This window comes from Phalacrocorax aristotelis, chromosome 10 (genome assembly GCF_949628215.1).
Source record: "Phalacrocorax aristotelis chromosome 10, bGulAri2.1, whole genome shotgun sequence".
NCBI classification, from domain to species: domain Eukaryota; kingdom Metazoa; phylum Chordata; class Aves; order Suliformes; family Phalacrocoracidae; genus Phalacrocorax; species Phalacrocorax aristotelis.
Window position 1 is genome coordinate 2,193,425 of NC_134285.1, and position 27,070 is coordinate 2,220,494.

Sequence of the window (27,070 nt, forward strand, 5' to 3'; positions counted from 1 at the left end):
TGGTGGGACACGGCCCCCGCCGCGGGCTTGCCGGCCAGAGGTGGCTGGAGCGGGACGGCAGGGGCACGTCGGGGCCCCTTTGTGGGTCACCGCGTCCACCATGTCCCCGCGGAGCTTAAAACTGGCCCTGAAAGAACCCGAGGGGCTCTGGAGGAACAGGCACAGGAGCATCCACCCCAAATCCGAATCTGCCCACGCTCCTTCCCCCGGGAGCCTCGGTGGGTCAGTGGTGGGCTCCGACCGTGTGTCCCTGTGCCGGGTGGGCTGGAAACGCTCCTGCACTTAACCAGCTGCATCTCTGCCCTTGCCAGGTTTATAGTCTTAAAAAAAAAAAAAAATCTCACAACCTGAAGGCTGCAAGTAATTCCTTTGGGTCTTGGCTCACTTTTCCAGCTGCTCCAACCCGAGGGATGGCTGTTGATATACAAGAGTTCTATGGAAATCATGCGTGGAGGGAGCTTTCCCTATGCACCCCCTGAACACTGGGGCTGCTCCCCCATTTCCTTCTCACCAGGGAGAGCCACGGTGTTTCGAAATTAAGAGTTTTTCTTCCAGCTCTGCTCTTTGGTTCAGGACAATCGCAGCTGCCGGTGTTGGCCGGGACAGGAGGTGGGCAGGGACAGGGACAGGCAGGGGAAGGGCTGGGGCAGTGGCATCTGCCCCAGCTGCCTCGGGCAGCCTCGGTCATCTGTGTCACAGTTGGTAAATCTGGGAGGGCTTTCGGGTAAATAACCCCAGTGGTTTCGGCCAGTTGGATTTCGGCAGGGTGAGGATGAGCGCCGGGGCTCACGCAACAGGTTGGCCAGGTTGGAGCCCTGGGGCCAGTCCCGCTGTGCTCGTCCGGGCTCATTCCTGGAAGCCGCCGGCACCGCACCGGCCACGCCGCAGCAACGCACCGGCCCACGCGGCGCGGATCGAGAGACCAGAGAGCGAACCGCAGGGTATACAGGCAATGGTTTACTATGGTACTGGGCAACAATAAGGGTTATTGCAAGCTGTACAGAACGTCACAAAACACACACCTGATCACAATCCCCCCCCCCACCCCCAGGTCTGAATGCACGAGTGGATTCACGCACGATGCAGCAAATGGACCCGCGGCAGAGAGGAGGGAGCAGGACTGGACGGCGCGGGAGGGCAGCTGAGGAAGGACACCTGGAAAACACCTCTCTGCAGGGTAAGGAAAATATATATTTATCTCAGGTTCCTGCAATGTGAGGTAAAAGTGCAACGCACGAAGGCTGATGGGCGGCGCAGGGTGCAGGGGCTCCTCAGCACAGATGGCGGGGCGAGCGCTGGGTGCCAGCCCCCCAGCACCGATGGTCCATCAGCCTCCCCTTGTGCGTGGGCACCGGCGTGTCCCCACATACGCCCCCAGAGACCACCAGCCCCGCGGCTGAGGGCAGCCTTGTCCTGGACGCGTCCCCCATCACGCAGCGGGGACCATTCCCACACCGGGGCCCGCGGGAAGGGAAGGCTGCCTCCTGCCTCTGATGCTGCAAATCTCACCTGTAACTTTTCATGACCTCCTGTGCACGCCACCCACGTACATTCTTTGGCAAACAGGTTCACAGCGTTAATTTACAGCTTTGGGATCCGCCTGTGGCTGCCTCTCCCCCCCCGGCCACTCCTGGGACATGGGATGGGTGGGGAGGGTGCCTGGGAGGAAGGAGAGGGATCTTCTGCTCCTTCAAACCCCCGCTGAACCCTCTGCCACCAGCTCATGAGCCCGCGGTCCCCGCTGGGTGCAGGCTGGTGCCTGCAAAGCCACAAGCTGTGCGCCAGTCCCCGTCCTGCAGCACTCTGTGCCAAGCCACAAAAGCAAGGTGACGGCCGCCTCCTCCGCGGCCGCACGCCGCAGCCCGGTGAGCTTCCACCCACCAGCACCCAGGGGCGCCGGGGATGGGTGATGCAAAAACCCTGCGGGGTTTCGGTGACCTGCACGGTGTGTTCACCCGTGAGGAGAGGGCTGTGCCGTTCTTCCCCTCGGGGTAGGAGTATGAGTTACATGAAACCACTGCCAGGTGCTTTTCAAATGGGACAGGGCTTGTGGGGTGACGATAACTCTGGGCACGTGCTGATGTGGCGGCTCGGTGCCGAATACCCCGGGGATCAGCGCTCTGTCTGCAAGGGATTCCAGCCACCCCAGCCCGCGCCAGCTGCTCTGCTCCCCTCACTCGCAAAGCTTCCTCTAAGAGCTGCAGAGGACGAACTGGGTGGGAAGGAGAGAATGAAGCGGCACGACGCCGGCTGGCAACGCAAGGGCATTTCCAGAGGAACCCCTCTCTGCATCTCGCAAAGCTGAGTGCCAGCCTGCGAGACAAGCTCCTTCCTGCTCTTGGCATCAGTCCTCAGCCTTTCTTTCAGCTTCAACCATTTCCTCGGCCGCTCTCGCTGCTCCAGAGCCCTCCCAAACTGCCCTCCCGAAGGCCCTGCCAGCGGCACCCTCCGGTGCGGACCCCTCTGCAGCAACCTGCCGGCGAGGAGCCACACGGTGGGACAAAAGCCGATTCCCCCTCGTTTGGGTAAAGCAGAAAGGGGCTGGTGTCTTCTGACCTGTCTCAGCAGGGGTTACACCCACGCCCAGGATAAAAGCAGGTGCCAGGAAAAGGCAATGCTAGGAGAAAGAATAATAAGTTATCTTAAAAAAGCTTTGGGCTGTTGGCTATTCTGACCATAGAATTACTAAAAACACACGTATTTCTAAGACCACCGGTATTTCAGAACTGCTAAAAGACTAGATTCTTCTCATAGAAACTTGACAAAAGTTTAAAATCCATTCATATCAACTCACTCACTTTCAACAAACCTTTAGAAAAAAACCACACATGGGCCGAGGCAGGACGGAAAGCGCGAGGGCATGGCCGGGCAGGCGGCACGTCCTCGGTGGCAGGCAGGGACCTCTCCTGCGCCCATCGCACAGCCCAGCTCCACGGGCAAAACACCCTGGGGCTGCCCCGGGACTAGGGGGGGACTGTCAGTGCCCCCAAGCCTCCTGATCCCCCACCTCCCACAGAATACGTGTGCCAGTGACCGCAGCGGGCTGGAGCAAAGGGAACTGGGGACACGGACACCGAAGCTGCACCCAGCACGTTCTCCTCTCCCTTTGCTGGGATGTGTTTTAGCATCCCAGGTTGGTGGATACATCCATCGTGCTCATGGCAAAGGCAGTGTCCGTGCTGCCTCGGCTGCGCCTGAGCCCCGGGACAGGGATGTAAAGCTTTGGGGTCACTCTAAGCTGATACGTGACACGCTGACTCTGCTGCTGAGGCCCAGAATTAGGAAAGGGGCATCCAGTGGCCACATGGATGACGTGTACATTAAAAAATAAACCCATCCTAACTGCTGCTAAAACCTGTCTAATCCCAGCCCCGGAAGTGAGGGAAGCCACGGCATACAGAAAGTGCGGTTGCGGAGTCAGCGCCTGGGCTCTGTGGAGACCCACCGGGACAAAAATGGAGCATCAGGGTGGAAATGCAGAGACGTGGTTTGTGCTCACTCCAAAGCCCACTCGGCCAACCACTGCTCACACCGGGCTCGCTGCTCCTCCGTCTCCGGGCTCTTGGCTTCGCTCAGTGCCTCCTCTCCTCCACCACCAAGCGTGGCTTCCTGGCTCCCCTCCTCTTCCCGCTTCTGCATCACCTTGTCCTTCAGCTCTTGGATGGTCTCATCCAGCCGGTGGGTGACATGGTGGGGCACCCAGTTGCTGTCCATCGTGGTGACGAAGGGGTCGGGCGCACAGACCTCGATGAGCTCCTTGCCGGTAGGGATGCGCAGGTAGTAGGCGTGGAGCATCATCCTATAGGGACCGCTGTCCTTCCTGTGGCTGTAGGTGAAGTCCCCCACGATGGGGTGGCCGATGGCGCTGCAGTGAACCCGGAGCTGATGAGTCCGCCCTAGGGAGAGAGCGGAGGAACCGGGGACACACGTTATCTCCGAATCCCTCCTCGAGGCCACAGAGGTGCAAGGTGACAACGCACCAAAGGGCGTTTGCCCCCTCAGCCTGAGAACCTGAGTCCTCCACAAGCTGAGCTCAGCTCTCAGCTCCGCTCAGCCCTTTCTGAAGCTTTGCCACCATGTTGCAACCAAAGCCCAGGGCTGCAAGCGCGGGTCCTGCTGCAGCACCTCTGCTGCCTGTCTGTCTGTCCAGCCCTGTGCGCGAGCTGCCCCAACCCCGAGCTCCCCACCTGTCAGCGGCTGCAGCAGCACTTTGGTTACGGGGTCTCCGCTGTAGGACCCGTGCTCAAGCACGATCAGCTCCGACTGGCAAGGCTTGGGATTTTCACAGCCTGCAAACAAGATCCGGAGGGGGTTCAGCTCCCCACGGAGCGGCCCAGGTGGTCCGGGCAGCGCAGGCAGGGTGTGGGAGCCGCTCACCCTCCGTCCCATCGATGCACATCATGTGGGTCATGCCCTCGGTGGTGTTCTTCCCTATGGCGTAGCGGATCGTCATTCGGCTCTGGCTGACGTGGCCCCTGACCTGCAGGGCAGAAAGACAGTTTGCAAACCGAGCCCCCGGCACGCGTTCCTCACCGATGCCAGGAAGACATGAAGCAGAGGCCGAGCTGCAGTGTTGCAAACTCAGAAGATGTGTCCAGAAGCAAGGATCTAGCAGGGTGGGCTTACCAGGGCAAGATAGGCTTTGGTCACCAGACGGTCTTTAAAACACTTGTAGGCGCTTCCCGCCGCCGCTTTGTTGAGTGCAACGCACAGGGCCCCACTGGTGGAGAAATCGAGCTGGTGGCAGAACCTGGGGCGGAGATGGGAAGTGGAGGAGCATCCCCGGGCAGGATGCCCAGCCGCGGCCGGCTCGGAGGCAGGGCAGAGCCCAGCTCGGTCCCCAGCTGCTCACCTGAAGCCGTAGTAGGTGTCGGGGTCGGCCAGCTCGGGGAAGCGGTACTTGAGCTGGCTCTGCAGGGTCAGCGTCTCGTACCACATCTTGCTGTCGATGCGGATGTCCCAGTGCTTGTTGACCACAATGAAATCGGAGCTCTGGTACAGGATGGCCAGGTTGTCGATGGTGCCCGGCTCCATGGTCAGCGCCCTGCGGGGGAATCGGGGTGAGCGGGGCGGGAGGAGGCTCCAGCACCCCGGGGACGGGCACAGGGGAGTGATGGGACCCAACGAGAGCGGGAAGGGAGCAGGGCCCAGGGGTGGGGTACTCCCAGTGGGACTGGGGATGTACTGGTGCTGCGGTGATACCGGCGTCATACCGCACGGGTCCCGGAGCGACGCCAAATGTCACGCTGTACGTGTCCCCCAGCCTTACCGGTGTCACAGTGTGTGGGTCCCACAGCCGTACCCGTGCCACGCCGTCCAGGTCCTGCAGCCGCCCCGGTGTCACACCGTACAGCTCTGCCACCGTCCCGCTGTCACGCGTGGAGGCCCCATCCCCCGTCCCGCTGTCACGCGTGGAGGCCCCGCAGCCGCACGGTGCCGGGCCGATGCAGCCCGACGGTGGGGTTCGGCCTCACCCCGCTCCCGCAACCCAGATCCCGCCGTCCCGCCCGCTGCAAACCGGGGCCGGGCCGCGATCTCGGCGTCCCGTAAGGGACACGCGCGGCGGTGGGGACCGGGAACGCGGCGGCGGGGACACGCGCGGCGGAGCGGACCCGGGACGCGGCGGAGGGGACGCGGCGGAGGGGACGGCGCTGGCCTGACCCCGACCCCGACCCCCCGCCCCGGCCCGACCTGCAGCGCCGTCCCCGGGACCGGAGGCACCGGGCCCGGGGCCGCGCGTCGCATCCAATCAGCGCCACCGCCGCCGAGTCCAGCCGCGCGTCGCATCCAATCAGCGCCGCCGCCGCCGAGTCCAGCCGCGCGTCGCATCCAATCAGCGCCGCCGCCGCCGAGTCCAGCCGCGCGTCGCATCCAATCAGCGCCGCCGCCGCCGAGTCCAGCCGCGCGCCGTATCCAATCAGCGCCGCCACTTCTTTCGGCCGGTGGGTCTCGTCCAATGAGCGGCGGGCCCCGCTGCGGCGCGGCAGCCGGAAGCGCGGCGCGGGCGGGCGCGGTGCCGGCGCGGCCCATGGCGGGCCCCGGGGGCGGCCCCGAGGAGGATGCCTTCTACCGGTGCTTCGCGGCCGAGCTGGAGGTGCTGGCCGAGCTGGGAGGTGGGCGCCGTGTCCGGTACCGGGGGAGCTTCGCGCGGCCGGCCGCGGAGCCCCCTATGCCCGCCCCGCCGTGGGTCCCGTCCGGTGACCGGCGCCGTCGTGTAACGCTTCTTGCAGATGATCCGTTCCCACCCGCCGTCCCCAAAATCTCTCAGTTTCGGGGCAGGAGGGAGCGGCCGGAGGAGCCCGACCCGCCCGAGGACACCAACCCCAGGAAGAGGGAGCGGGGCTGCGTCCCACCCGGCCCCTCGCCACCGCCCGCGGCCCACAGTACGTTTCGCTTAAGCCGGGTTTATTAGCGGTTTTGCAGCCCTAACGGGTCCCTGGGTGCTGCTGACCTCTCTCCCCCCATCCCGAGCGGTGCAGGGTGCTGCTGGAGGAGCAGCCGGGTACCACCAACGATGCATCTCCTCTTCCTCCTGCACTGGTGTCTCGCGCAGCTCCAAAGCCGAAGCGACAGCGCCTGGAAGCTGTTAAGAAGCTCAACTTTGGGGCGGATGAGTTGGCTCCTGATGTCCTGCCCCATGCTGACACGCTTGTGCCCGGACCAGAGTCACCTTCTCCCCAGAATGCCAGGTTGGCCACCTTGAACCCCACTTATAGCAGGGGTGAGGGAAGGGGCCCTTGATCCCCACCAAAGGTTGGGGTTCCTGCTAAAGGAACCAGGTGTTCTCCAGCTCAGACCACCTGGAGGTGAGTGGAATGGCCCCGCTGCAGACCACACCGCCCTCCGAGAAGAAGCGGGTCCTCAAACGGCCGCCCATCCTGGAGGACTACATCAACGTGACGTCCACTGAAGGCACCAGGGTCTTCATGGTCATGCGGGATGATCCCTTCAGGACAGGAGTGGAGGTAAAGAGGGGTCTGAAGGCTGGGCTTGCTTCTCGGATCTCCACCCGGTTCAGGAGGGAATCTTTGATGAAGCACCAAGTGTTTGGGCTGAGCATCAGTATGAACGTCATCGTGTGTCCTCTGTTGCTCGCAGCTCCCCGATTCCATGGGCTGGAACGCACGCAGGCCGCTCCACTTGCTGGGGGTGCCTTTCTCCTACCTGAAGGAACAAGTGGATGAAGAGGTATCACCTCTTGTACTGAGCTTCCCGTCTTCCCCTGCCACCCCTGGGTGGCTGCAGCGTTGGCTCCCGAATCCCCGCTCCCCCAAGCTGCAGGTTAGTGGGGCATCTCTGATCCCCCTCTTGCCCTCTTTGTGCTCAAGCGTCGGAGGTGTGTTCTGGAGGCGTCGCAGCAGCTGACAGAGATCATAAACAGGTGAGATGTTGGGATGAAATACCCTCCTATCCCTCCCACGCTGTCGGACATGGCTCCCGAGGTGTTCTGGTAGGGTCCAAGTTCTGGGGATCTGTGACTGGAGGAGCCTCTTTGCCCTCAGCATCCCCAGCTTGGGAAGTCTGGGTGTGATTCCCAGCCCTGCCCTGACTCCCTGGGTGGTTTGGGGCAAGTTAATTCTTTGTTGCAGTTGCCTCGAGAGCGAAACCAGCACCGAGAGCCTGGAGCCTGTGGGGGAAGCGGAGCCAGCAGATGAGGAGGAGTCTGCGCTGCATTGCCTCTGGGTGGACAAGTTTACTCCCAGGCGCTACATGGACCTGCTCAGTGATGACGTGAGGTTCTATTATAAGTGGGGGCTTGGTATTTGGGTGGGCCTACTGCTTTTATAACTCTCCTTAATGCTGTGGGATCATGGTTTGATGGTGCTGCCTTTGCTCGCGGGGCTTTTGGAAGCGCTGGCTGGGGGGCTCTCTCTGTGCTAGCCCTGCCTGGGGACAGTCCACCTGCAGAGAGCTTGGGGAGGGGGTTTTCCAGCTGTAGGCTGTGGACCTTCCAACAAAAGAGACTATGAAAGATAACAAAAATAAGACAAAAAAGATTGGGTGGACTTTAGCCAGGAATTGTTGGCTACTTCGATTATTTTGGAATATTAGAAGGGAATTGGAAATCATGGAAGAGGTGGAGAAGCGCGGGGGTGAGCCGAGACAGACGAGGGACAGCAGGGATGGGGCCGATGCGACTTGTCCTCAGTTGCCCTGCGGGATGGTGGCTAAGCCGGGATGGGAAGATGCATTTCTAGGCTGTCCCACAGAGGTGCCGGGCAGAAACCTGGGCAGCCTCTCCTGTGGCAAGGGGTGACGTGCCGCACGTTGAGATCTGTCTGGGCAGACACGCTCTGCGCTGCCTCCCTGGGCCCGGCTCCTTCCTCTACACGCTGTTCTGGTTTTTAAGCCACAAAGGAGAGGCTATCCTCTGCCCATGGCCAGATCCCTCTGTGGTTCAACAGGGTTTGCTTCCTTTCTTGCCTGGTATGCAGTACACGAACCGCTGCCTTCTGAAGTGGCTCAAGCTCTGGGACACGGTGGTGTTTGGGAAGGAGAAGGCTGTGAAGAAGGCCAAGCCCAGCGCTGAGGCTCATCCTCCATTCAGCCAGCCCAAGGAGCAGCAGAATAAGTGGAAGACAAAGGTCCAGCTCACAGAGGAGATTCTGGAGGCTGAGCTGGATCAGCACAAGAGACCCAAATTCAAGGTGAGCAGGACAGGAGGCTGCTCTGGTGGGTCTTTTCTCCTATCCCCCTCATCCCACCACCACTGTGAGGAGCAGGATCTTCCAGTACAGATCTAGCAGAACTTGGATTCCTTGTCTCTCATTAGCAATTATGGAGTTTTCTCATTTCTGTTTCAGCTTGAGTAGTGTGATAACAAGGGGAGGGGAACAGACTTTTTCCAGCCAAATTAAATGGCTGTTTGAAGAAAGACATTCCCTTTTTACAGAGGCTGGTCTTGACTTTATTGGTTCGGGGTGCATTTGGCATGCCTTTGAGCAAGAATTTCTGCATCTGGAAAAGAGCAACGGTGCTTAAATGCTGAAGGGAGCAGAGATAACATACCCAGGCCAGCTAACCAGCTTCAGCCTGTCCAGTAAGAGGATATAAGAAAGGGGAAACAAAACCAAATACTAACAGCATCACTTCTCAGGAGTGTAATTCTGGAAAGGATTTTGTTCAGCCTTATCCGTCTAATACCCCGAAGACTTAAATGTAAGCATGAGAGATGCTGCCAGGATGACTCTGACACCTCTGAGGGGTTTCTGTTATATTCTCCTTTCTCCAGTGGCTTTCTCTTTTCTCACTATGTCTGCAAACCAGTGCAGCAGCTCCCAGGGGTTGAAGCAGACCAGGGTGGAGGCTGCAGAGCCTCATCGCTGTGCGTGGCAGCCTTGGTCGGTGCTGGAAGGAGCCCTGCCTTGCTGCCTGCCAGGCTGACGTTACCTCTGTGCCACAGGTAGCCCTGCTCTGTGGCCCACCCGGCTTGGGAAAGACCACGCTGGCCCACGTCATCGCGAAGCACGCGGGGTACAACGTCGTTGAGATGAACGCCAGGTGAGTCTGCGCCGGCTGCCCAGCCCTGCCCTGCTCCAGAAGCTGCCGGAGGTGGTGCCGTGCCGGAGGTGGTGCCGTGCCACAGCATCCGGGCACCGGCTTGTCTTGCAGTGACGACCGCAGCCCCGAGGTTTTCAAGACCCGCATTGAAGCTGCCACCCAGATGAAGTCTGTGCTGGGTGCCAACGAGAAGCCCAACTGCCTGATCATCGATGAGATAGACGGTGCGCCCGCGGTAAGCCCAGCCTGGATCTGGCCACCTTAGTTACTGCCCTCTCAGCGGCTCATCCCCTGCTCCATTTTAGGAGTGGTTTCTTGCCTCTGAACAGCAAGAATTCATCCCTTCTGTCCTTGATTTTGATTTTTCTTCTTTTTTTTTTTTTTTTACCCCAAGGCATCTATCAACGTGCTGCTAAACATCATCCACCGTAAGGATGGGGAGGGTGAGGCAGCAGCCGGCACGGGCCGGAGGAGGCGGCGCGAGGGCGGGTTGCTGCTGAGGCCCATCATCTGCATCTGCAACGACCAGTTAGTATCGCCTGCCTGACTGGGGAGGGATGGAGAGCGGAGACCCCTGCCCTGGGCAAGGAGGCAGCTGTGGCTGCCTCCAGCCAAAGCCTTCCTGCGCCAAGTTATCTGCTGTCAGTCCTGCAGCTTAGAAATACCTTTTGAAAAGTAAAACTACAACACGGTCAGCTTTCCTGAAATCCCCCAGGTTCTGTATCCGCTGGGGTGACTTTTAGCTAGGTGTGAGCGTATGGTCACGCTTGTGCACGCCCAGGCGTGCAGTGGTGTACAGGCAGCTGCTAAATAACTTGTCTTTCTTTGAGCGGAGCACTAATGGCTGGATTTCTTCCTCTGCCAGGGTTGCTCAGAGACCCCTGTGCTTCCCTTTGCCAGGTACGTCCCTGCTCTCCGGCCGCTGCGGCAGCAATCGTTCCTGCTCAACTTCCCTCGGACGGCGCCGTCCCGGCTCGCCCAGCGTCTCTGCGAGGTGCGGCGCGGCCGAGGGCTCCTCTCGCCCCCACCCCGGCCGGCGGCCCCTCCCGGCTGACCCCCCCTCTCCTGCAGATCGCCCTGCGGCAGGGCATGCGGGCGGACACGGGCGCGCTGCTGGCGCTGTGCGAGAAGACGGAGAATGACATCCGTTCCTGCATAAACACCCTGCAGGTACTCGCGTGGCCGGGAGGTCTCTGGGGGACGTGGGCTTGCTGCGGCTCTTGACTTGATCTGGCCTCAGATGGGGATGGAGGGGAAAACCCACTATGTCCCAGGCAGATCCCCGAAATGTCCACCCTGTCCCCTGTGTTATTTTTAACCTTGATTCCCCTACAAAGCAAGGAAGAGCGAGGTGCCTCTGGCTCTGCCTTTCCCCAGCACCAGCTCGCTATTGTGGGCATCCCCTCCCTCCCCACGGTGCCCATCCCCCCTCCCCAGCCCCTCGCTTGTGTTGCAGTTCTTGCACAGCCGAGGCCAGAAGGAGCTGAGCGTGCAGATGGTGCAGACGATGAAGATTGGCTTGAAGGACCAAAACAAGGGGCTCTTCTCCATCTGGCAAGAGATCTTCCAGCTCCCAAAGGTCCAAAGGTAAAAGGGAGGATTTCTTAGGTCTGCGGTCTGCTTGGGGCATGCTGCTTCGTGGTATCCCCTCATCCACTTGCAAGACCTGTGGTGAAGGAACCTGAAAGGTCCTGGAGAGCTGGTCTGCCCTGCAGCAGACCCCGCTCCGTTTCAGGAGATTTGTGTGTCCAGGTGCTCTTTGGCTGCTCTTTTTAGTGCCTGATAATTTGGCATCAATATTGCCTTCAGTCCAGTTCGTAAGAGTCCAAATATTCCTTGCTGGTCCGTTCAGGGCCAGGGCACCCTGAGCTCTTCCCTTTGGCTTCCCCCAGGCACAGGATAGGAATGGACCCCACTTTGCCAGCCCAGCTCCTGGTGGGCGATGAGGACCTGTCGCACCTTGGCAGGACGGCTGGCTTCAACACGTCCTCCCACCGCTTCCACCATATCCTGCACCTCGCCCTCTCCTCAGGGGAGCAGGAGAAGCTCGCCCAGGTAGAGCAGCTGTGAAGGGGAAGAGCTGGGCCGCTTCCTCTGCTGTGCCATCCGGAGCAAGGCTGGCTCCTCATCTGGGAGGTTGGGGCTGGGGATGCCTTGGGAAACCCCTCCCTGCAGTGGCATTGTGCTAATTTAGGATGGAGTGTTGGGGTGTTGTGCTGGAGCTGAGCTCAGTGGGATGCTCAGAATCCCTGCAGAGTGCTGGAGCCATCTCTAATCCGGCGTCTGCTTCCAGGGTCTGTACGACAATTTCCTGAATATGAAGCTGCGGGACTCCAGTTTCAGCTCGGTGTGCTTGGCCCTGGAGTGGCTGGGTTTCTCCGACCTGCTGAGCCAGGCTGTCCTGCACGGACAGAGCTTCCAGCTGATGCGATACCTGCCCTTCCTGCCCGTGGCTTTCCACATGCTCTTCGCAGCCAGCAGCATCCCCCGTCTCGCTTATCCCAGCAGCCAGCACGAGGCGAGTACCGCGGAGGGCACGGCGGCAGCGTGGCTCCAGCTCCGTTGCCCACGGGGACGTCTGCAGTTGCAGCCGTGGCTCAGCCGTCCCTGCCTTCTCCACCCAGGCCCTGGCCAAGCTGAACCACATGCAGAACCTCGTCATGTCCATGATGTCAGGGATAACGCCCAGCGCCCGCAGCCGCACAGGGCAGCACTCCCTCGTCTTGGAGGTGCTCTCTCTGCTGATGGACATCATCGCCCCGAAGCTCCGACCAGTGAGTGCTCGCCAGCCCCCTCTCACTGCAGTGGCAGGAGTCCTGCCTGGGTGACGTGTCCCCTCTGCAAACCCCCGTCCCGTGAGGGCCGGGACATGTCCCCTGCTGCCTCACCAAAGCCGAGCTATCCCAGACCTCTGTCCCAAATTCGGGGTCGGTTTGACGTTGCAGCTGATGCAGAAGCTGGAGGGAAGCCGGGGATGTGACGCTGAGATGCCCGACTGTTGGCTGCATGGCAGGGATATCCTGCACCTCCCCAAACCCTGTGACCGGGGGGGTGGGCTTGGCCTGAGCAGGGGCCTGGGGGGCTGTTGCACTCTCCTTTCAGCAGCAGATTCACCCACACCCGTGGTTGCGTTGGGTGCATTTACCCTTCGGGCCATCAGAGGGGACTGTCCCCGTTCTGTGAAGTAAGCGTGTCCCTAACAGGAGACTAAACTTGGTCTGAACCTCACGGGTATTAATTGTCCTTTCTCATACAGAGAGAAACCCGGTGTTTCAGGTTATTTTTATGTTTAGAAGTTGTTATGAATTAGTGATGCTCTCCCCTCGCTGGGCTCTGCTCTCCTCCCCAGGTGAACACGCAGCTCTACAGCCTGAAGGAGAAGCAGCAGCTGGCAGACCTCATCAGCACCATGCTGGCCTACAACCTCACCTACCACCAGGAGCGCCTGCCCGAGGGCCAGTACGTCTACAAGCTCGACCCGTAAGTCTTGAGGGTGGGGAGAAGGCGTAGGGGTCAAAAATAACCGCAGAGAGTTCAGGAAGGAGTTGGAGCCTGAAGGTATCGTGGCATTGACTTGGTTTCTTGCAGCTAGAGGGCAGAGGTTTCTCTGGCCATGGCAGCTGGGTTGGCACGAGCTGCCTGGTGCTGGGATGGCTGCAGGGACCCGACTTTCTCTGATGGCAGCTCTGCAGGGATTATCTGCTTTTTTTTTTGCCTTGTTTTATTTTAAAGGAGGAGCTCCAGAGCCTTGTGGGTCCTCGGGGCTGCTGCTGGCTTTGGTCTACCCGCAGCATGGTCTGGCTGCCCCTGTCGTCCCTTTGGGCTGAGGCCGGAGTGGGGTTGGTTTTGCTTTAATGGGATTAAGGGAAAGGAAGCAGCTGCCTTTGGCTCTCTGCGGAGCTGGCAGAGGAGGGACCGAAGCTGCCAGGGGCTTTCAGGAGAGCGCAGGTCCACCTGGGCACGTTGCACACAGGAGGTCACCGCAGCCGCGGTTAATTTGTATATTAATAGCTGGTCATTGCTAGGCTTGAGTCTCATTGTGCTTTAGACATGTACAGAGCCATAAGTGCTCCCGAGGCTTCGGTGAAGTAATACAGACCCGACCACAGCTAGGAGCAATGCTAATGTCTTCCTGGTGCAAAGTTAATTACAAAAATTAGCCTCTGTTTAAATCAAGCAGCCGTATCTAATTACAGTGAAGTGCTTTATTTTTTTTTCCACTACGGAAAGGCCTATGGGAGCTGCGGGGGCTGCAGAGAGCCGTCCTCTCTTGCCCTCCCCATGCCAGGCTGTGCCACCAAAATGCGGCCGTGGGGAAACCGTGGGCCACTGGGAGCCACGTGGTGCAAGCAGGCGCGTTGCTTCACCTCGCTCTGCCTCTTGTTGCGAAGCCTGAGCCCGTTTTCAGGCCATGCACAGCGATGACGGGCACCGGGAGGGGGGTGTCACGTCCCAGGGGCACCTGCAGGTCACATCCCAGCGTCTCGCAGGCAGAGTGGGTGTCAACGACAAAACCTGTGTTTTCTCTTTAAAACGTTTTAAATTGTAGGTTTGACAGCTAATTTAGAAGTGATTGCAAAGCCATCTGACAGCTGACTCTTCCCTTTATTTTAAGGGGAATAATATTGAATGTGAATAAAGCATGAAATATTTACTGCTGGCAGAGGAACCGGCCCAGCTGGCTCCTCGGTGCTGGGGCTGTGCCTGGGCTTTTGCTGTGCTGAAACAGGCCTAACTCCAGATCTGGTGCACCAGCCCATTAAGAATAAAACTGCTCTGATTAGCCAAAATTACTGTTCATGACCGTATCTCGATTAAATAGCTCCCTGGGGGCATCTTTGGGGTTCATGCGAGGGGTCGTGGTGCTGCTCATGCCCACGCCGTGATGTGACTGTGGCTTTTTCAGGGCAATCTGTTCGGCACAGACCCGCCTGCAATTTCCTCTTCTTGCATTAAAACCAAGATTAAAAAGCACGTAATCCCTCCTGAGTTCCCATTCAGCTGAGATGCCCGGCAGCAACCTGGCTCCACACGGCCAGCACTGCTCGCTGAGCATCTCCTAGGGTGCCGTCGCACATGCAGACTCGGAGAGCGATGGGGAAACTGAGGCACCGTGGCCAGGATCATACCGAGAGGCTGCGGGGCAGGGGCTGGGAGAGTGGTGGGTCTTTCCGTGCCCCTGTCAGGCTGCAGTTTGCATAATGCTTTTTTTTTTTTTTTTTTTTCAGTATTGATCTATTTTTCTCTGTTTCCACTCCTCTGCGGTGCAGGAACATAGAGGACGTCTGCCGGTTCCCGGAGCTGCCGGCTCGCAGGCAGCTGACCTACCAGGCCAAGCAGCTCATAGCCAGGGAGATCGAGCTGGAGAAGATGAGGAGGACGGAGGCTTTGCTGCAGGCGCGAAACACGGGCGAGGTAGGGAGGGCTTTCAGTGCCCTGTGGTTTCGGGGGGTTTCGGCTGGTGTAGGGACCTGGTCTTTCCAAAGCAGCTGGTGGCTTTTGCTCTGCAAATGGAAATCCAGGATTAGCCCCCCACAGAGTTGCAGCCGTCTGCCTGCACATCTGCCTTCAGGCAGCACGTCTGCGCTGGGGTGACGTGCCCAAAGGGCTCGTCTTTTTGCAGGAATTCTGGAAAGAAACGCTTGCTGTGAGTTAAAGGGTCTAAAGTTCTAACGAGGGTTGCGATGAGACGGGAATTTTAGTTCCTCTGACTGTGATTTGTACGTGTCTGGGGGGGGGGGCTGACCTGCTCTATCCCACCTGTACTTTCCCTTCACTGCTTCTCTTTGGTCCTCCCGAAGGTCCCAAAGCTCCCGGAGGAGCAGAGTTACTCTGCTCGCTGCCGAAACCCTCCACAGAGCAGGGGGCAGGAGGCAGGAGAAGGTGGAAACAGGCAAAGGTGGAGGCTGAGAAATGCCTTGGGTGTAGCTGGTGCCTGCCCTGCCCTGGTGCCGCAGGGATAATTAATCCCTGAGAGCCCCTTCTTGCAGCAGAAGGGCTTTCTTGGGGGATGCTTAGGGCAAAGAGATGCTGCAAAAACATCTCTGAAGGCTCCTTGTTTACACGGTGCTGACCGTGAAGTCCCAGGAAAAGGTGCTGCAAGCATGCACGTGCCCGAAGCGCTGCCGGGGCTAATCCCACGTGCTGCTGCGAGAGGAGCTGATGCAAAACACTTACCGAGTTATTTGGACATTGTAATCAAGCCCTGCAGCAAATAGAGGGGTTGTGTGGGACAGGTGATGAGGCACCATTCTGCCCTCAGGCTGTGCATTGCCTGGCGGGGATGCCCAAACCTTGAGCTCGGCTGGCCCCGAGGGGACCCTCGCTCAGCGCTCTCCTCCTCGCAGGAGCCCGTGGACAGTCTCGGCGAGGCAGGGGAGCGAGCGGCCGCGGGGCCGGCCGTGCCCCCCAGCCACCACCAGCGCCTGGAGCACATCGTCCGGAGGGCGGTGGTGGACGACAAGGTGAGGGGGCTGCAATTTCTACCTAATTTCCTACCAGTGCGTACCTTGGCTGCTAGGGACTGGCTGTCTCCGTTGGTATTTATTTATTTTTAGTACAGTTTCTTTTAATAGAGTAGTTTGGCACCACGTGTGCCATAATTGCATGGCTGGGTTTATAGCATGGGGATGAACTAGATCTGGGTGACGATTATGGCTGTGTTCCGTGAAGCTTTCAGGGCTGGGGAAGGGAAGAGATGTGAACAGGTTAAAATAGCTGAAGTTTGGCTCAGTGGAAGCTGCGGGGCTGGGGGGAGAGCCCCTCACCAGGCAGGGGGGTACACGCACAGCTCGGGGCTGTGGGGACATCAGCAGGTGAGCCAGGCTGGTTCCACCCCAGGCATCCCGATAGGGGCCAAGAGAAACAAGAGGTGCCACCACCCCTCTCCCCAGGCTCAGCTTTGAGACCTTGGCTGTCCATAAAAACCCACTTTAGCACAATGAACCTTACACTTTGTCTTTCCCACCTGATTTCTGAACGCAGTTTGCATTTTACCGAGGCCGTTGGCCCTTTCTGCGGGATTTGGTTCCTGCTCGGCATCTTCCTCCCGCGCCGGGTGCTGGAAGGGGGAAGGTGGTGGGCGCAGCCCTGAGCGCAAGGGCCCCAGCAAGGGGCTCCTCTGAACCTCCTTAGATGCTGTCTAGGGCTGACTTAGCTTAAAATTGGGTGGAGCCAAGTGGTGTCTTTGGGGTCTAGGCTTGCACCGAGCTGCCAGAGAGAAACTGGGATCGCTTTTGGTTGTCTCTGCCAGCGAGCTGTAAATGTAGGTGCTGACAGAGCCGCGCTCACCTTCTGCTTTTTGCTTTTCACAGCCTGAGACTGACTTCTTCGGGCGGCCGCTTCGGCGGCAGCAGGTGGTCGCGGGTAGGTGGTAGAGGGATGGGGTGGCCACGGGTGCTGCCGGGGCATCATTGCATTAGCAGTGCTTGGACCCCAAACGGGCTCTGTCCCGCATCACCGTGCCCTGGGGGGACATCGGTGGGGCAGGGGGGTGCCTGTGGCCAGGTCGGTGGATTCTGGCAGTGTCCAAAGGGCCAACAACTACACTGGGGAGCGGGGCAGCACGGTTGTGGGTGCTCTAAGTGTTTGCAGGATCCGGGACGTGGGAGCAGCCGCTCTGCCCTCGCAAACCCGGCCGTGCCTGGCGGCAGCTCCCCTCCCAGCTCCCTGCAGCCTTGGGTGCTGGTTGTAACCTTAAAGTTAAGAGTTTCTGTAAGTGTTTAACATCGGTCTTCCTGCCGCAGCCCCTCAGGCCTCCGAGGAAGAGCCGCTCGAGAGCCAGATGGGGAAGGCTGTGGGGAAGAGCGACGTCTGGTTCCGGTTTAACGAAGGGGTTTCCAACGCTGTCAGGAGGAATATCTACATCAAGGACCTGCTCTAGCAGGGCCGAGATGAAGCCCAGGAATTTATATAGGTGGAACTTGAAAGGATAAGCTGACTGGACTTTCTAACCCAGGGGTGGGGTGTGTATGATTCTGGTTTGTTTTTTTTTTTTTAAGTACCCACTTGTTTAAAAAAAAATAAAATATATATGTATAAAAAAATAATCATGAAGTATTGTTCTGTTTATTTCATGTATAAACCCTTAGCTGTCATATTTTGCCTGGTTTTGCTGCAAAATTATATCCTACATTATACAAAAGAATATTTTAAATTACTGAAAATGTTTTATAAAAGTTTTTTCTTCCTTTTCAAGTTGAAAGAGCAGCCAGCTTGCTGGTAGTGGTGGCAGAGGTGAGTGGAGGGCTGTGACTGGAAACCCAGCAGCGACCTTTGCTGCTCGTGTCCCTCCGCTCTGCCCCCACCCTGTGTTTCCCCCCATTCCCCACCATAAAAAAGAAACGCTTCTACTACTAAAAATAATAAGACGAGGTGAGGGTAGGGTTTTTGTTCAGGTAGTCATATTAGGAAGCTAGCTAATAAAAAAGTGTACATTCAGTGTGGGGCAGCGAGGGGCGGTGGGAGCCCACGCGGCGGGGGGCCGACGCCTCACAGGATGGTGCATTTGCCTTTCTCCACCCAAGGGTTGTTTTTCATCAGCTCCGGGTTGAGGAAGGGGTCTTCTGGAATGCCGTCCTCGATCCACTTCACAAACCTGCGGAGAGGGGAGCGGAGGGGTGGGCACAGACCCTGCCCGGAGCGCATTTGTGGGGTGCAGGTGTGTTGCCCTCCGCGAGGGAGGGGGGCTGTGCGGCGTCAGAATGGGGGGAGCTGGGGGGCGGCTGCAGTGCCCAGGGTAAATCCTGCCCTGGTGGGGAGCGATGCTGGGGTGCGCCCTGCGCTGGCAGGCAGGGATGTGGGGGTGCAGGGATGTCTGGGGGCACCCAACTCCGGGGTACAGCAATGTCGGGGTGCGCCCTCCACTGGCAGGCAGGGATGTGGGGGTGCAGGGATGTCTGGGGACACCCAGCTCCGGGGTACAGCAATGTCGGGGTGCGCCCTGCGCTGGCAGGCAGGGATGTGGGGGTGCAGGGATGTCTGGGGGCACCCAACTCCGGGGTACAGCAATGTCGGGGTGCGCCCTGTGCTGGCAGGCAGGGGTGTGGGGGTGCAGGGATGTCTGGGGGCACCCAACTCCGGGGTACAGCAATGTCGGGGTGCGCCCTGTGCTGGCAGGCAGGGATGTGGGGGTGCAGGGATGTCTGGGGGCACCCAACTCCGGGGTACAGCAATGTTGGGGTGCGCCCTCCACTGGCAGGCAGGGATGTGGGGGTGCACCCAACTCCGGTGGCAGCATGCATGAGCCCCCGTGCACCCACCTGGTTTTCGGATGGGGGAGCTAAGCCCAAGACAAGTTTATAAAGAGCCTTTTGCCCCCAGTGTCTGTAGCTGCCATGTGCTGCCAGCGGGGGGGTGGCCTTTGAGGTGTGTTTTAAAACTTATTTGCTAAAATTACTCTTTTTCTGCTGTCCCTTCTAAGAGGTCAGTGAGCGATGGAGCGACAGGTTGGGTTAATGGGGGGGCTGGCCCAAGCCCCTCCGTGGTGAGGAGCAGCGAGGTACAAACCGGGGAGGGGAAATACCTTTCCATGACTTTGTTTTCCTATGTTAAAGTCTTTTGAGCTCTGCGGCATGGCTGGGGGTGGGTGGGGGGCACCTGCACACTCGTCCAGCTGAGTCTGGAGTGCTGGGGGGGGGGTCCTGGGGGCACCAGGGTGTCCCGCAGCTGCTGCCACGTCCCAGCCACCACTGGAGGCTGGGCTGCTGGAAAGGCACTGGCACGGGGAGGGATTTGTGGAAAGGAGCACAGGGGCTGGCATGGTTTCTGCCAGCGGGGCTTGGAGGGCTTGACAAGCTCTAAACCTGCCTTGTTTTGGGGGCCCCCGGGTGATCTGGTGGGGGACCTTGATGCTGGTTGTGGGGGGGGGGGGGTGGGGAAGAGCCAGACTCTGCGCCTGGCTGTGCAAAGCCATGTGCCGCTGCTGGGCTGGGCTGGGGGCAAGGGGAGGGGGTGGGAGGGGAGGGCGGGCACCCACTCACTCACTCGGGTATTGTCTTAGAGGACATCTCCCGCTTGTAGGCCAGCTGGTACTTCAGGCTTTCCACCTCCTTCTTCCACTGCGGGAGGTCCCACTCGTCCATGGCGGCAGCCGGGAGCTCTGCAAGTGAGGCCATTGGTGCCTTTTCCCGTGGCCGCATCCTGCCCCAGCTCTGCATCCCCCACAGTGGGGTCCCCAGGATGGGGACAGCACCCTGCCGTGCTCTGGGGTGGGGTGGTTTCCAACCCCGTGGCCGAGCATCCCATGGCTCTGGGAGCTTTCGGGGTTGTTTTCACGAGGCAAAGGCTGCACTTAACCCGCAGGGCACGAGGCCAGCCTGGCACGGGGCGGGTGCCTGGCACGGCCCGCTTCCAGCCGCACCGTGCCCGCGGGCACATGCAAAACCCGGGGACCCAGCCAGCTTTGACTGCAGGGCGGATGGTGGCATTGCCTGGGGTGGAGAGCAGCAAATTGCAACCAGACGCTATTTGGGGGGAGGCAGGATGTTGGCCCTTCTCCTTCGCTTGCCCTGCTGTGGCCTCGAGCGGGGCCAGGAGGGATTCTGGGCATCCGCACAGCTGCATACACAGCCTTGGAAATGGCTCATGTGGCTGGTCACCTCTGATTTGGGGATCAAGGCCACCCACGCAAACACACACACTCCCCAACCCCCACAGCAGTGGCCCTTGGGTACTGGCTAACAGTGGGGACGCGCGTGATGGGGAAACTGAGGCACGGCAGCTGATGGGGCACCAGCTGCGACCATACTTGTGTGAGTCCTACTGCGAGCGCCTGCCTTCCCATGCCACCCCAAGAATCGGTGGCACGAGGGGACCGTCCCCTGCCCGTGGCCGGCTGTGACCCCCAGACCCTCCAGCATCACATTGCACCAGGAGTGTCTGACCCTCCCCCACCCCAGGGATGCCCACGCTCCCCATCCCGCACCCCAGATCAGGCTGCAGCCCCCAGCGCAGGGGCAGGCAAGGGCTGGGGGTGCTGCATGCAGCCACCCAGCAGCACAGCTCAAAGCCAGCCGCGCACCGGCACAGCTCGGCAGCTGCATGGGCTGCCCCAGCTCCGCTTCTCTGCAGAGCATCCCCCGGAAAAATAACCAGCTGCGGGAGGAGGGCGAGCACCCAGAGCCCAGCATCCCCATGGTCCGGCCTCCCTGGGGCTCCCCGTTCCCGCTGGCGGCTCTTCTGGAGGCAGGCGGGGACCAGCATCCCCATCCCCGCTCCAGCCATCCCAGCAGCATCCCAGCGCCGTGGCCGAGCCCTCCACCTACCTTGGCTGGAAAAGGTGTTAGCAGGGAGCGGGGCTGCGTCCGACCCGCTGGCTCACCAAGCCACCCTGGCCTTGCCCGTGCTGCCTCCCGCCAGCGCTCCCCTCGCTGTTGGCGAGCCCAAATCCTCTGTGTAATCTATTAATGCACGGCTGGTCCAGCTGCCTCCGACACGGCAGGAGCCGGATAATGGGAACGTCCTCCCCCCCGCTGCTCCCAGGGGATTTGGCTCCGCTGAACATGAATGCCCGGGATGGAGGCAGCATCCTGGTATCTGGCGGCCGAGCTGCCAAAACGGGGTTACCCCAGCCTCCCCCATAGCCCTAAGGGACAGAAGGGCCCCAAGGAGGAGGGGAATAATGTGTTGTGGGACACAGCGGCACCCCAGGGAGGCCCTGCACCCCTGCCTGCACCCCTGCCAAAGCCAACCCCCCCCCCCCCCCCCCCCCCCCCCCATGGCTTTCTCCCAGCTGCTCCTGCTGGGTTGCCCCTGGATTTTGTGTTTCTTCCCACTTGCCTAGTGCTGGGGGAGCTGGGGGGGAATGGGGGGGTGTCAGGGAGGACCAGGGGTGCAGCTGGGGAGAGGTTAGTTAAAAAAAGGAGGAAGGAAAAACAAACAAAAAAACCAAACCAAAACAAAATATAAATACAAAAAGTGAGCAGTTGGAGACCAAACATATGGTGGGTGGAGGGGCAGGGTCAGCACAAGGGGAAAAGTGCAACAACATTAAAAAATAATAATAATGAGTGACTTACAGGGAGGGGGAAAAGGTCCACTAGCAGTTGTTAGCTGATTAAAGGCAAAATAATAAAAATAATAAAAAACCCAAAACAACAAAACCACCTCCTACCCTTCATTAAACAACCAGTTTAAAAAAAAAAAAACACTTCAGGTCGCTTTGTTGCTTTAAAAAAAAAAAAAAAAAGAAAGAACAGTTTCCACAAAGAAAAACTGCCCAGATGGGGCAGTCCGTGGGGGTCCGGGACGTGTGTCCGTGCGGGTGGCTGTTTGTCCTCCCTGCGACACCCCTGGGCTGGGATCGCCCAGGTCCACCGCGAAGAGCCGAGGCCGGCATTGCCAGCGCCGGGGCTGCCCCGGTCGCCCGAGCCCCGGCTTGGCCGCAGGGAGCAAATCCCCCGCGGCGCCGCGGGCCCTCGCTGGAACGGAGGGGTGTGCGTGTCTATTTATATAGTTATGCTATGGTATATTATGTGTGCGCATATATACACCCACACACAGGTGAAAGACCCAAGAGGAAGAGTGTGTGTGTATATATATGTACACATATGTTTACACATATACACACATATATGTGTGCGTATATCTATATGTACACTATGTATGGTGTTGGAAAATATATCATATTGTATGTATGTGTGTATGTAGATATAATTTATATAATATCATATTTATATGTCTTATATGTATTATATGCAATTTATTATACAATATACATAAATATACATGAATATATGTATGTAGGTGTGCGTGCGCACACATATATATATATAAAGGCTTACTGGAAGAGGCATCCCATATATATAAAAGTATTTTTTTGCGTATATATCTATAATATATATCTCTCTCATACATATATCTTAACCTCACATATATATCTCATATATATTTCACATACATATCTCAATCATATATATAATCTCACAAATATATCTCAGTTATATATAATCTCACATATATACGTCTCATATATATATCACATATATATCTCAATCATATACATAATCTCACATATCTCTCTCATATATAACATATATATATCCCAATCATATATATCTATCTCACGTACATATCAACTCACATATATATCCTCTCACATATATATCATCTCATATATAGAGCTCATATATGTCTCTCTCATATATATAGAGCTCATAGATGTATCTCAATCTCATATATATATGTATGAGGTAGATATAGATGCAAAATATATATACTCGTATGGGACGCCTCATCCAGGCAGCCTTTATCTCACGGGGCCGGAGGCCGACGCCGCGTAGCCCCCACTCGGGTGAAGGCGAAGCCACGCCAGCCTGCGCCCCCCAGCGCGCCGCGAGCTGGGGGGCGATGGGGGCAATGGGGGCGCAGGGCCGGGGCCGGGCCGGCGATCGATAGCTCTGAGAGCCGCCCCGGCAGCCCCATGGAGCCGCCGGCCCTCCGCCCTTCTCTGGAGGCTGGGGCTTGGCCAGGGATCGATGGCGCTCTTTGGGGCCGGACTCTGAGCCTGCTGCGGCCGCAGCATGAGGTTTTTCACCCAAAGGAAATAAGAAATATATATTTTGCTTGCAACACCAGTGCTGGGCTTTTCTTCGTTGCAAACAGGGGCTCCTTCGGGTGCTCCCCACGCTCCCAACGCCGCCGGCGCCTATTAACGAGGTCAGCGATACCGAACGCTGAACCGCAGATTATCTGGCTGTTGACATCAATCGTAATCTCCCCGCGCTGCCTCCAAACGATTATGGGAAAGGCTTGGGTTTAACGATAAAATGACACTGGAGAGGGGTTATTGGATTTCCATGGATTTTCTGCAATCCAAAGGCAGCGAGGGCTGAGCGGGGGCCAGCAGAGCCACACGGGTGCAGGGCAGCACCCGGCAAATTGGGAGGCTGCTATCAACACCAGCCCCAAGTCCGGGAGGGTTCATCAGGCTCACCCCTCCTGCAGGCAGCATCTGCCTGCTGCTGGGCTCCTGCTGCAGGCAGGAGCCTGGTCCTGGCCAAGGTCTGCCCAGCCCTCGGGGGGTCTGGCAGGGAGCGGCCGCGGGGGGTGGGTGGGCAGGCGGCAGCCCCCGGCACAGCAGATTGCAGAGCCTGCGTTAGCTGCCCCCACCGGCTTCGTAGATTAAAGAATTATGAACTCCTGAAGTTTTGCAATATTAATGATTGTAGCCATCTGTTAATCTGGCAGCCAACAACGAGCTGGTTTTTTACATTGCTTAGTCCAGTTATTAAATATTTTTGGTTGGAAGAGCGCGACTTCTTTTTGTCCTGCGCAAGGACTTGCATCCCGTTCCTTGTTGCCGTCCCCACGTTGGGCCCAAGAGCAGGGGAAGAGGAGCTCCCCAGGCAGGCACCAGCGAAGGGGACGCTGGGTGCACGGCCCCAGCCCCGTGATACGCCGCGCAGGACCGAGGGACGGCATCTGGGGGTGGGGGAGCGCCCCAGCAATGAGCCGTCCCTGGGTAGCGTGGGGCCTGCCCTCAGCACCAGCTGCTAATTATGGCGCTCTCTGGGAGGGTATTTTAGATAACTGTTCTCTGGTGCGCGCTCCGAAGGGATAAACTCATTTAGCAGGTTAATTAGTGTCCTTGGTAGAAATGGTATCGGCAGAGGCGGCTGGGAAGCGCAAGGGAGAGGCAGGCCCTCTCCACCACCCCCGGCTCCGCTCACTAACAGCTTTATCACCCCAACCCACCATTGCCCACAGCCCCGACGCAGTAAAGATGCCCACTTCGCGCTTCAGGGTGTCTGTCAGATGCAGAATCAGCTCGGCCTCATCGCCCAAGCGTTCCACCCTTCACTCCATGGGCAGAGGCAGACGAGCCACACAGGTTGAGCAGCAGCACCAGGCAGGGGCGGTGTGTTTGTCCTTAACTATTGCACTAAGAACTGCCCCCATCGCCTGTAAACGATCAGTTTGTTAGCAACGGCCTTGCACAGCCCTCCCCAACCCCTGGTGCTGCACAGGCTCAGAGCAGGGCTAACTGCTGACCACAACCAGGCAGCCCTTTGGGCCACACTCCTGAGCTGGATGATGTTATTCCCAGCCCAGACTTTAAAAAACCTAAGACACTTCCACTATTTTCAGCTGAAACTTTATTTTCAATACGGGCCCTTACTTGCAAATGTTCTATTTATTGTTTGGCAGTAGCAGCTGTACACACAGTGGCTAAAACAGCAGAGCTCTGCTTGCTAAAATACAATATTTGGATGAGACAGCTCTAGGTGCCCATTTTCCTCTCCAAACTACGTACTTCAATTTTTTATGAGCTCTGTTCGTCTCATTTGTACCTGGCGCAAAGCAGATGAGATCAGCCCTCAATTTACCTTTGGGGTCCTGTTAGTCGTAGTCTCGGGTTCTGGGGAAGATGCTCTCTGCAGCGGTTGATTGTAACAACTATACCTGTCCATCCAACCCATGCCCAAAGTCAGGTCTTCAGAGAAAGTCTTTTTCTCATACATAAAAAGACTACATCATTATCTATAGTATAACCCTCGCTATAAGGGCTGCTGTAATCCATTAAAATTCAGAAGGAGATAAATAATGAATAGATATGCTATTTACTTACAGGAAGTAAGCAGTTCCTAGCCTTCCCTTGTGATGGTAAATCCAGGCTCAAAGGGGTAAGAATCATAGAATCATTAAGGTTGGAAAAGACCTCTAGGATCATCAGGTCCAACCCCCAACCCAACACCCCCAGGCCTCCTAAACCATGGCCCCAAGTGCCACGGCTACACATTTTTTGAACCCCCCCAGGGACGGTGACTCCGCCACCTCTCTGGGCAGCCTGTGCCAAGGCCTGACCGCTCTTGCACTAAAGACATTTTCCCTCACACCCAACCTAAACCTGCCCTGACGCAGCCTGAGGCCGTTCCCTCTCGTCCTGTCACTGGTGACTTGGGAGCAGAGACCGACCCCCCCCTCACTCCAGCCCCTCTCAGGCAGCTGTAGAGAGCGAGAAGGGCTCCCCTCAGCCCCCCCTTCTCCAGGCTAAACCCCCCCAGCTCCCCCAGCCGCCCCCCAGCACACTTGTGCTCCAGACCCTGCCCCAGCCCCGCTGCCCTTCTCTGGACACGCTCCAGCCCCTCAAGGCCCTTCTTGTCCCGAGGGGCCCAAACCTGAGCCCGGCATTCGAGGTGGGGCCTCCCCAGGGCCGAGCACAGGGGCCCCATCCCTGCCCGGCTCCTGCTGGCCACACCAGGGCTGACACAAGCCCGGGGGCTGGTGGCCTCCTTGGCCACCTGGGCACTGCTGGCTCATGCCCAGCCGGCTGTCAGCCAGCACCCCCAGGGCCTTCTCCCCCAGGCACTTCCCAGCCCCTCTGCCCCAGGCCTGCAGCGTTGCCTGGGGTTGGTGTGAGCCAAGGGCAGGACCCGGCCCTTGGCAAAACTGACTGAGGGTGCACTTGATCCCCTCATCCAGAACATTAACATCTTTATCAAACAAGACTGGCCCCAACACTGAGCCCTGGGAACCCCGCTCATGACCAGCCGCCAGCTGGGTTTAGCTCCGCTCACCACAACTCTGGGCTCAGCCATCCAGCCCAGTTTTTACCCAGCGGAGAGCACACCCATCCAAGCCATGAGCCACCAGCCTCTCTGGGAGGATGCTGTGGAGACAGTGCCAAAGGCTTAGCTGAACTCCAGGTAAACAACATCCACAGCCTTTCCCTCACCCACCAGATGGGTCACCCTGTCATAGGAGATCAGGCTGATCAGGCAGGACCTGCCTTTTCATGAAGCCGTGCTGGCTGGGCCTGATCCCCTGGTTGCCCTGCACATGCCTGGTGAGCTCACTCAAGATGTATCACTCCACAATCTTTCCCAGTATAGAGGTCAGGCTGACTGGCCTGTAGTCTCCCAGAATGGAGACACCTGCCCTCACCTGCTTGCTCTCCCTCCCATGCCCAGTCCTGCACAGGGCACCGAACAGGGCGATGCTGAAGTCTATGCCCAGTCCAAGCCCAGTCTGATATTAGGGCCTACCTGGGTTTGCTGTTGTCTCTTTGCACCCACAGCAAAGTGACAAAGCATGATGTAACACCCTATGGTTAGCACGCTCGGGGACTATCGACATTTGGAGAGTTGAGGATGGGAGCTGTCCAGGCGCTTGGCTGCCCAACCTCTCTGCATTACTGGGAGAGCACCCAGAGAGCGTCAGAGGCCAGACTGCATGTCGAGAAAGGAAAGCTTTCACACCTGGGCAAAGCAGGGAACACCGATACTAATCATCTTTGCAGGTGCTGTGTCTGAAGCCTCCTTCGCCCTCTTTTTTTCTCCCACCTCAGCTGTAACAGGAACCAGGACCTTCTACTACTGAGGCAGATGAAGTGAGAAAGATCATACTATTAGGAACGTGCAAGAAACACCTCTCTTGGAAACCAGGATGAAGCACCACAGTGCATCTTTGGGAGTGCACTCCAGAACGAGACAGCACGTGGCCAGCCCTGCCGACAGTCAGCACAACCAGATTCCCGAGTACCCGGGGACTTCACTGACCTCTGCTTGTCCTGGCTCAACTTGCACAGCACGAGATAAAGGTACAGCAACTGTTTAAAACAAAACAACAC

At 58.2% G+C, this 27,070-nt stretch overlaps 3 protein-coding genes across 4 annotated transcripts; 1 reads left to right on the forward strand and 2 right to left on the reverse strand.

Annotated features, from left to right (window-relative positions):
- Window positions 1-943: 943 nt before the first annotated feature.
- Window positions 944-5,716, reverse strand: RPUSD1 (RNA pseudouridine synthase domain containing 1). The gene is made up of 6 exons (XM_075104684.1): window positions 5,270-5,716; window positions 4,853-5,044; window positions 4,627-4,750; window positions 4,378-4,480; window positions 4,188-4,289; window positions 944-3,896 (listed from the first exon to the last, which is right to left on the reverse strand). The coding sequence occupies exons 2-6, from the start codon at window positions 5,032-5,034 to the stop codon at window positions 3,496-3,498; spliced, it is 912 nt and encodes a 303-aa protein (XP_074960785.1). The 5' UTR covers window positions 5,035-5,044; window positions 5,270-5,716; the 3' UTR covers window positions 944-3,495.
- A 255-nt stretch (window positions 5,717-5,971) lies between these two features.
- Window positions 5,972-17,549, forward strand: CHTF18 (chromosome transmission fidelity factor 18). 2 transcript variants are annotated; one of them, XM_075104685.1, is made up of 22 exons: window positions 5,972-6,113; window positions 6,231-6,383; window positions 6,554-6,689; window positions 6,773-6,965; window positions 7,099-7,188; window positions 7,329-7,381; window positions 7,590-7,731; window positions 8,436-8,648; window positions 9,404-9,501; window positions 9,613-9,736; window positions 9,896-10,029; window positions 10,402-10,495; window positions 10,573-10,671; window positions 10,958-11,088; window positions 11,394-11,556; window positions 11,795-12,019; window positions 12,126-12,275; window positions 12,851-12,981; window positions 14,772-14,916; window positions 15,849-15,965; window positions 16,815-16,866; window positions 17,247-17,549. In XM_075104685.1, the coding sequence occupies exons 1-22, from the start codon at window positions 6,029-6,031 to the stop codon at window positions 17,381-17,383; spliced, it is 2,865 nt and encodes a 954-aa protein (XP_074960786.1). In that variant the 5' UTR covers window positions 5,972-6,028; the 3' UTR covers window positions 17,384-17,549. The 2 variants fall into 2 exon arrangements, with proteins under 2 accessions (XP_074960786.1, XP_074960787.1); XM_075104686.1 differs by having other exon boundaries at window positions 6,791-6,965.
- A 5-nt stretch (window positions 17,550-17,554) lies between these two features.
- Window positions 17,555-20,854, reverse strand: GNG13 (G protein subunit gamma 13). Its single transcript, XM_075104687.1, has 3 exons — window positions 20,766-20,854; window positions 19,486-19,600; window positions 17,555-18,097 (listed from the first exon to the last, which is right to left on the reverse strand). Exons 2-3 carry the CDS (start codon window positions 19,581-19,583, stop codon window positions 17,992-17,994), a joined length of 204 nt encoding a protein of 67 aa, XP_074960788.1. The 5' UTR covers window positions 19,584-19,600; window positions 20,766-20,854; the 3' UTR covers window positions 17,555-17,991.
- Window positions 20,855-27,070: the final 6,216 nt, after the last annotated feature.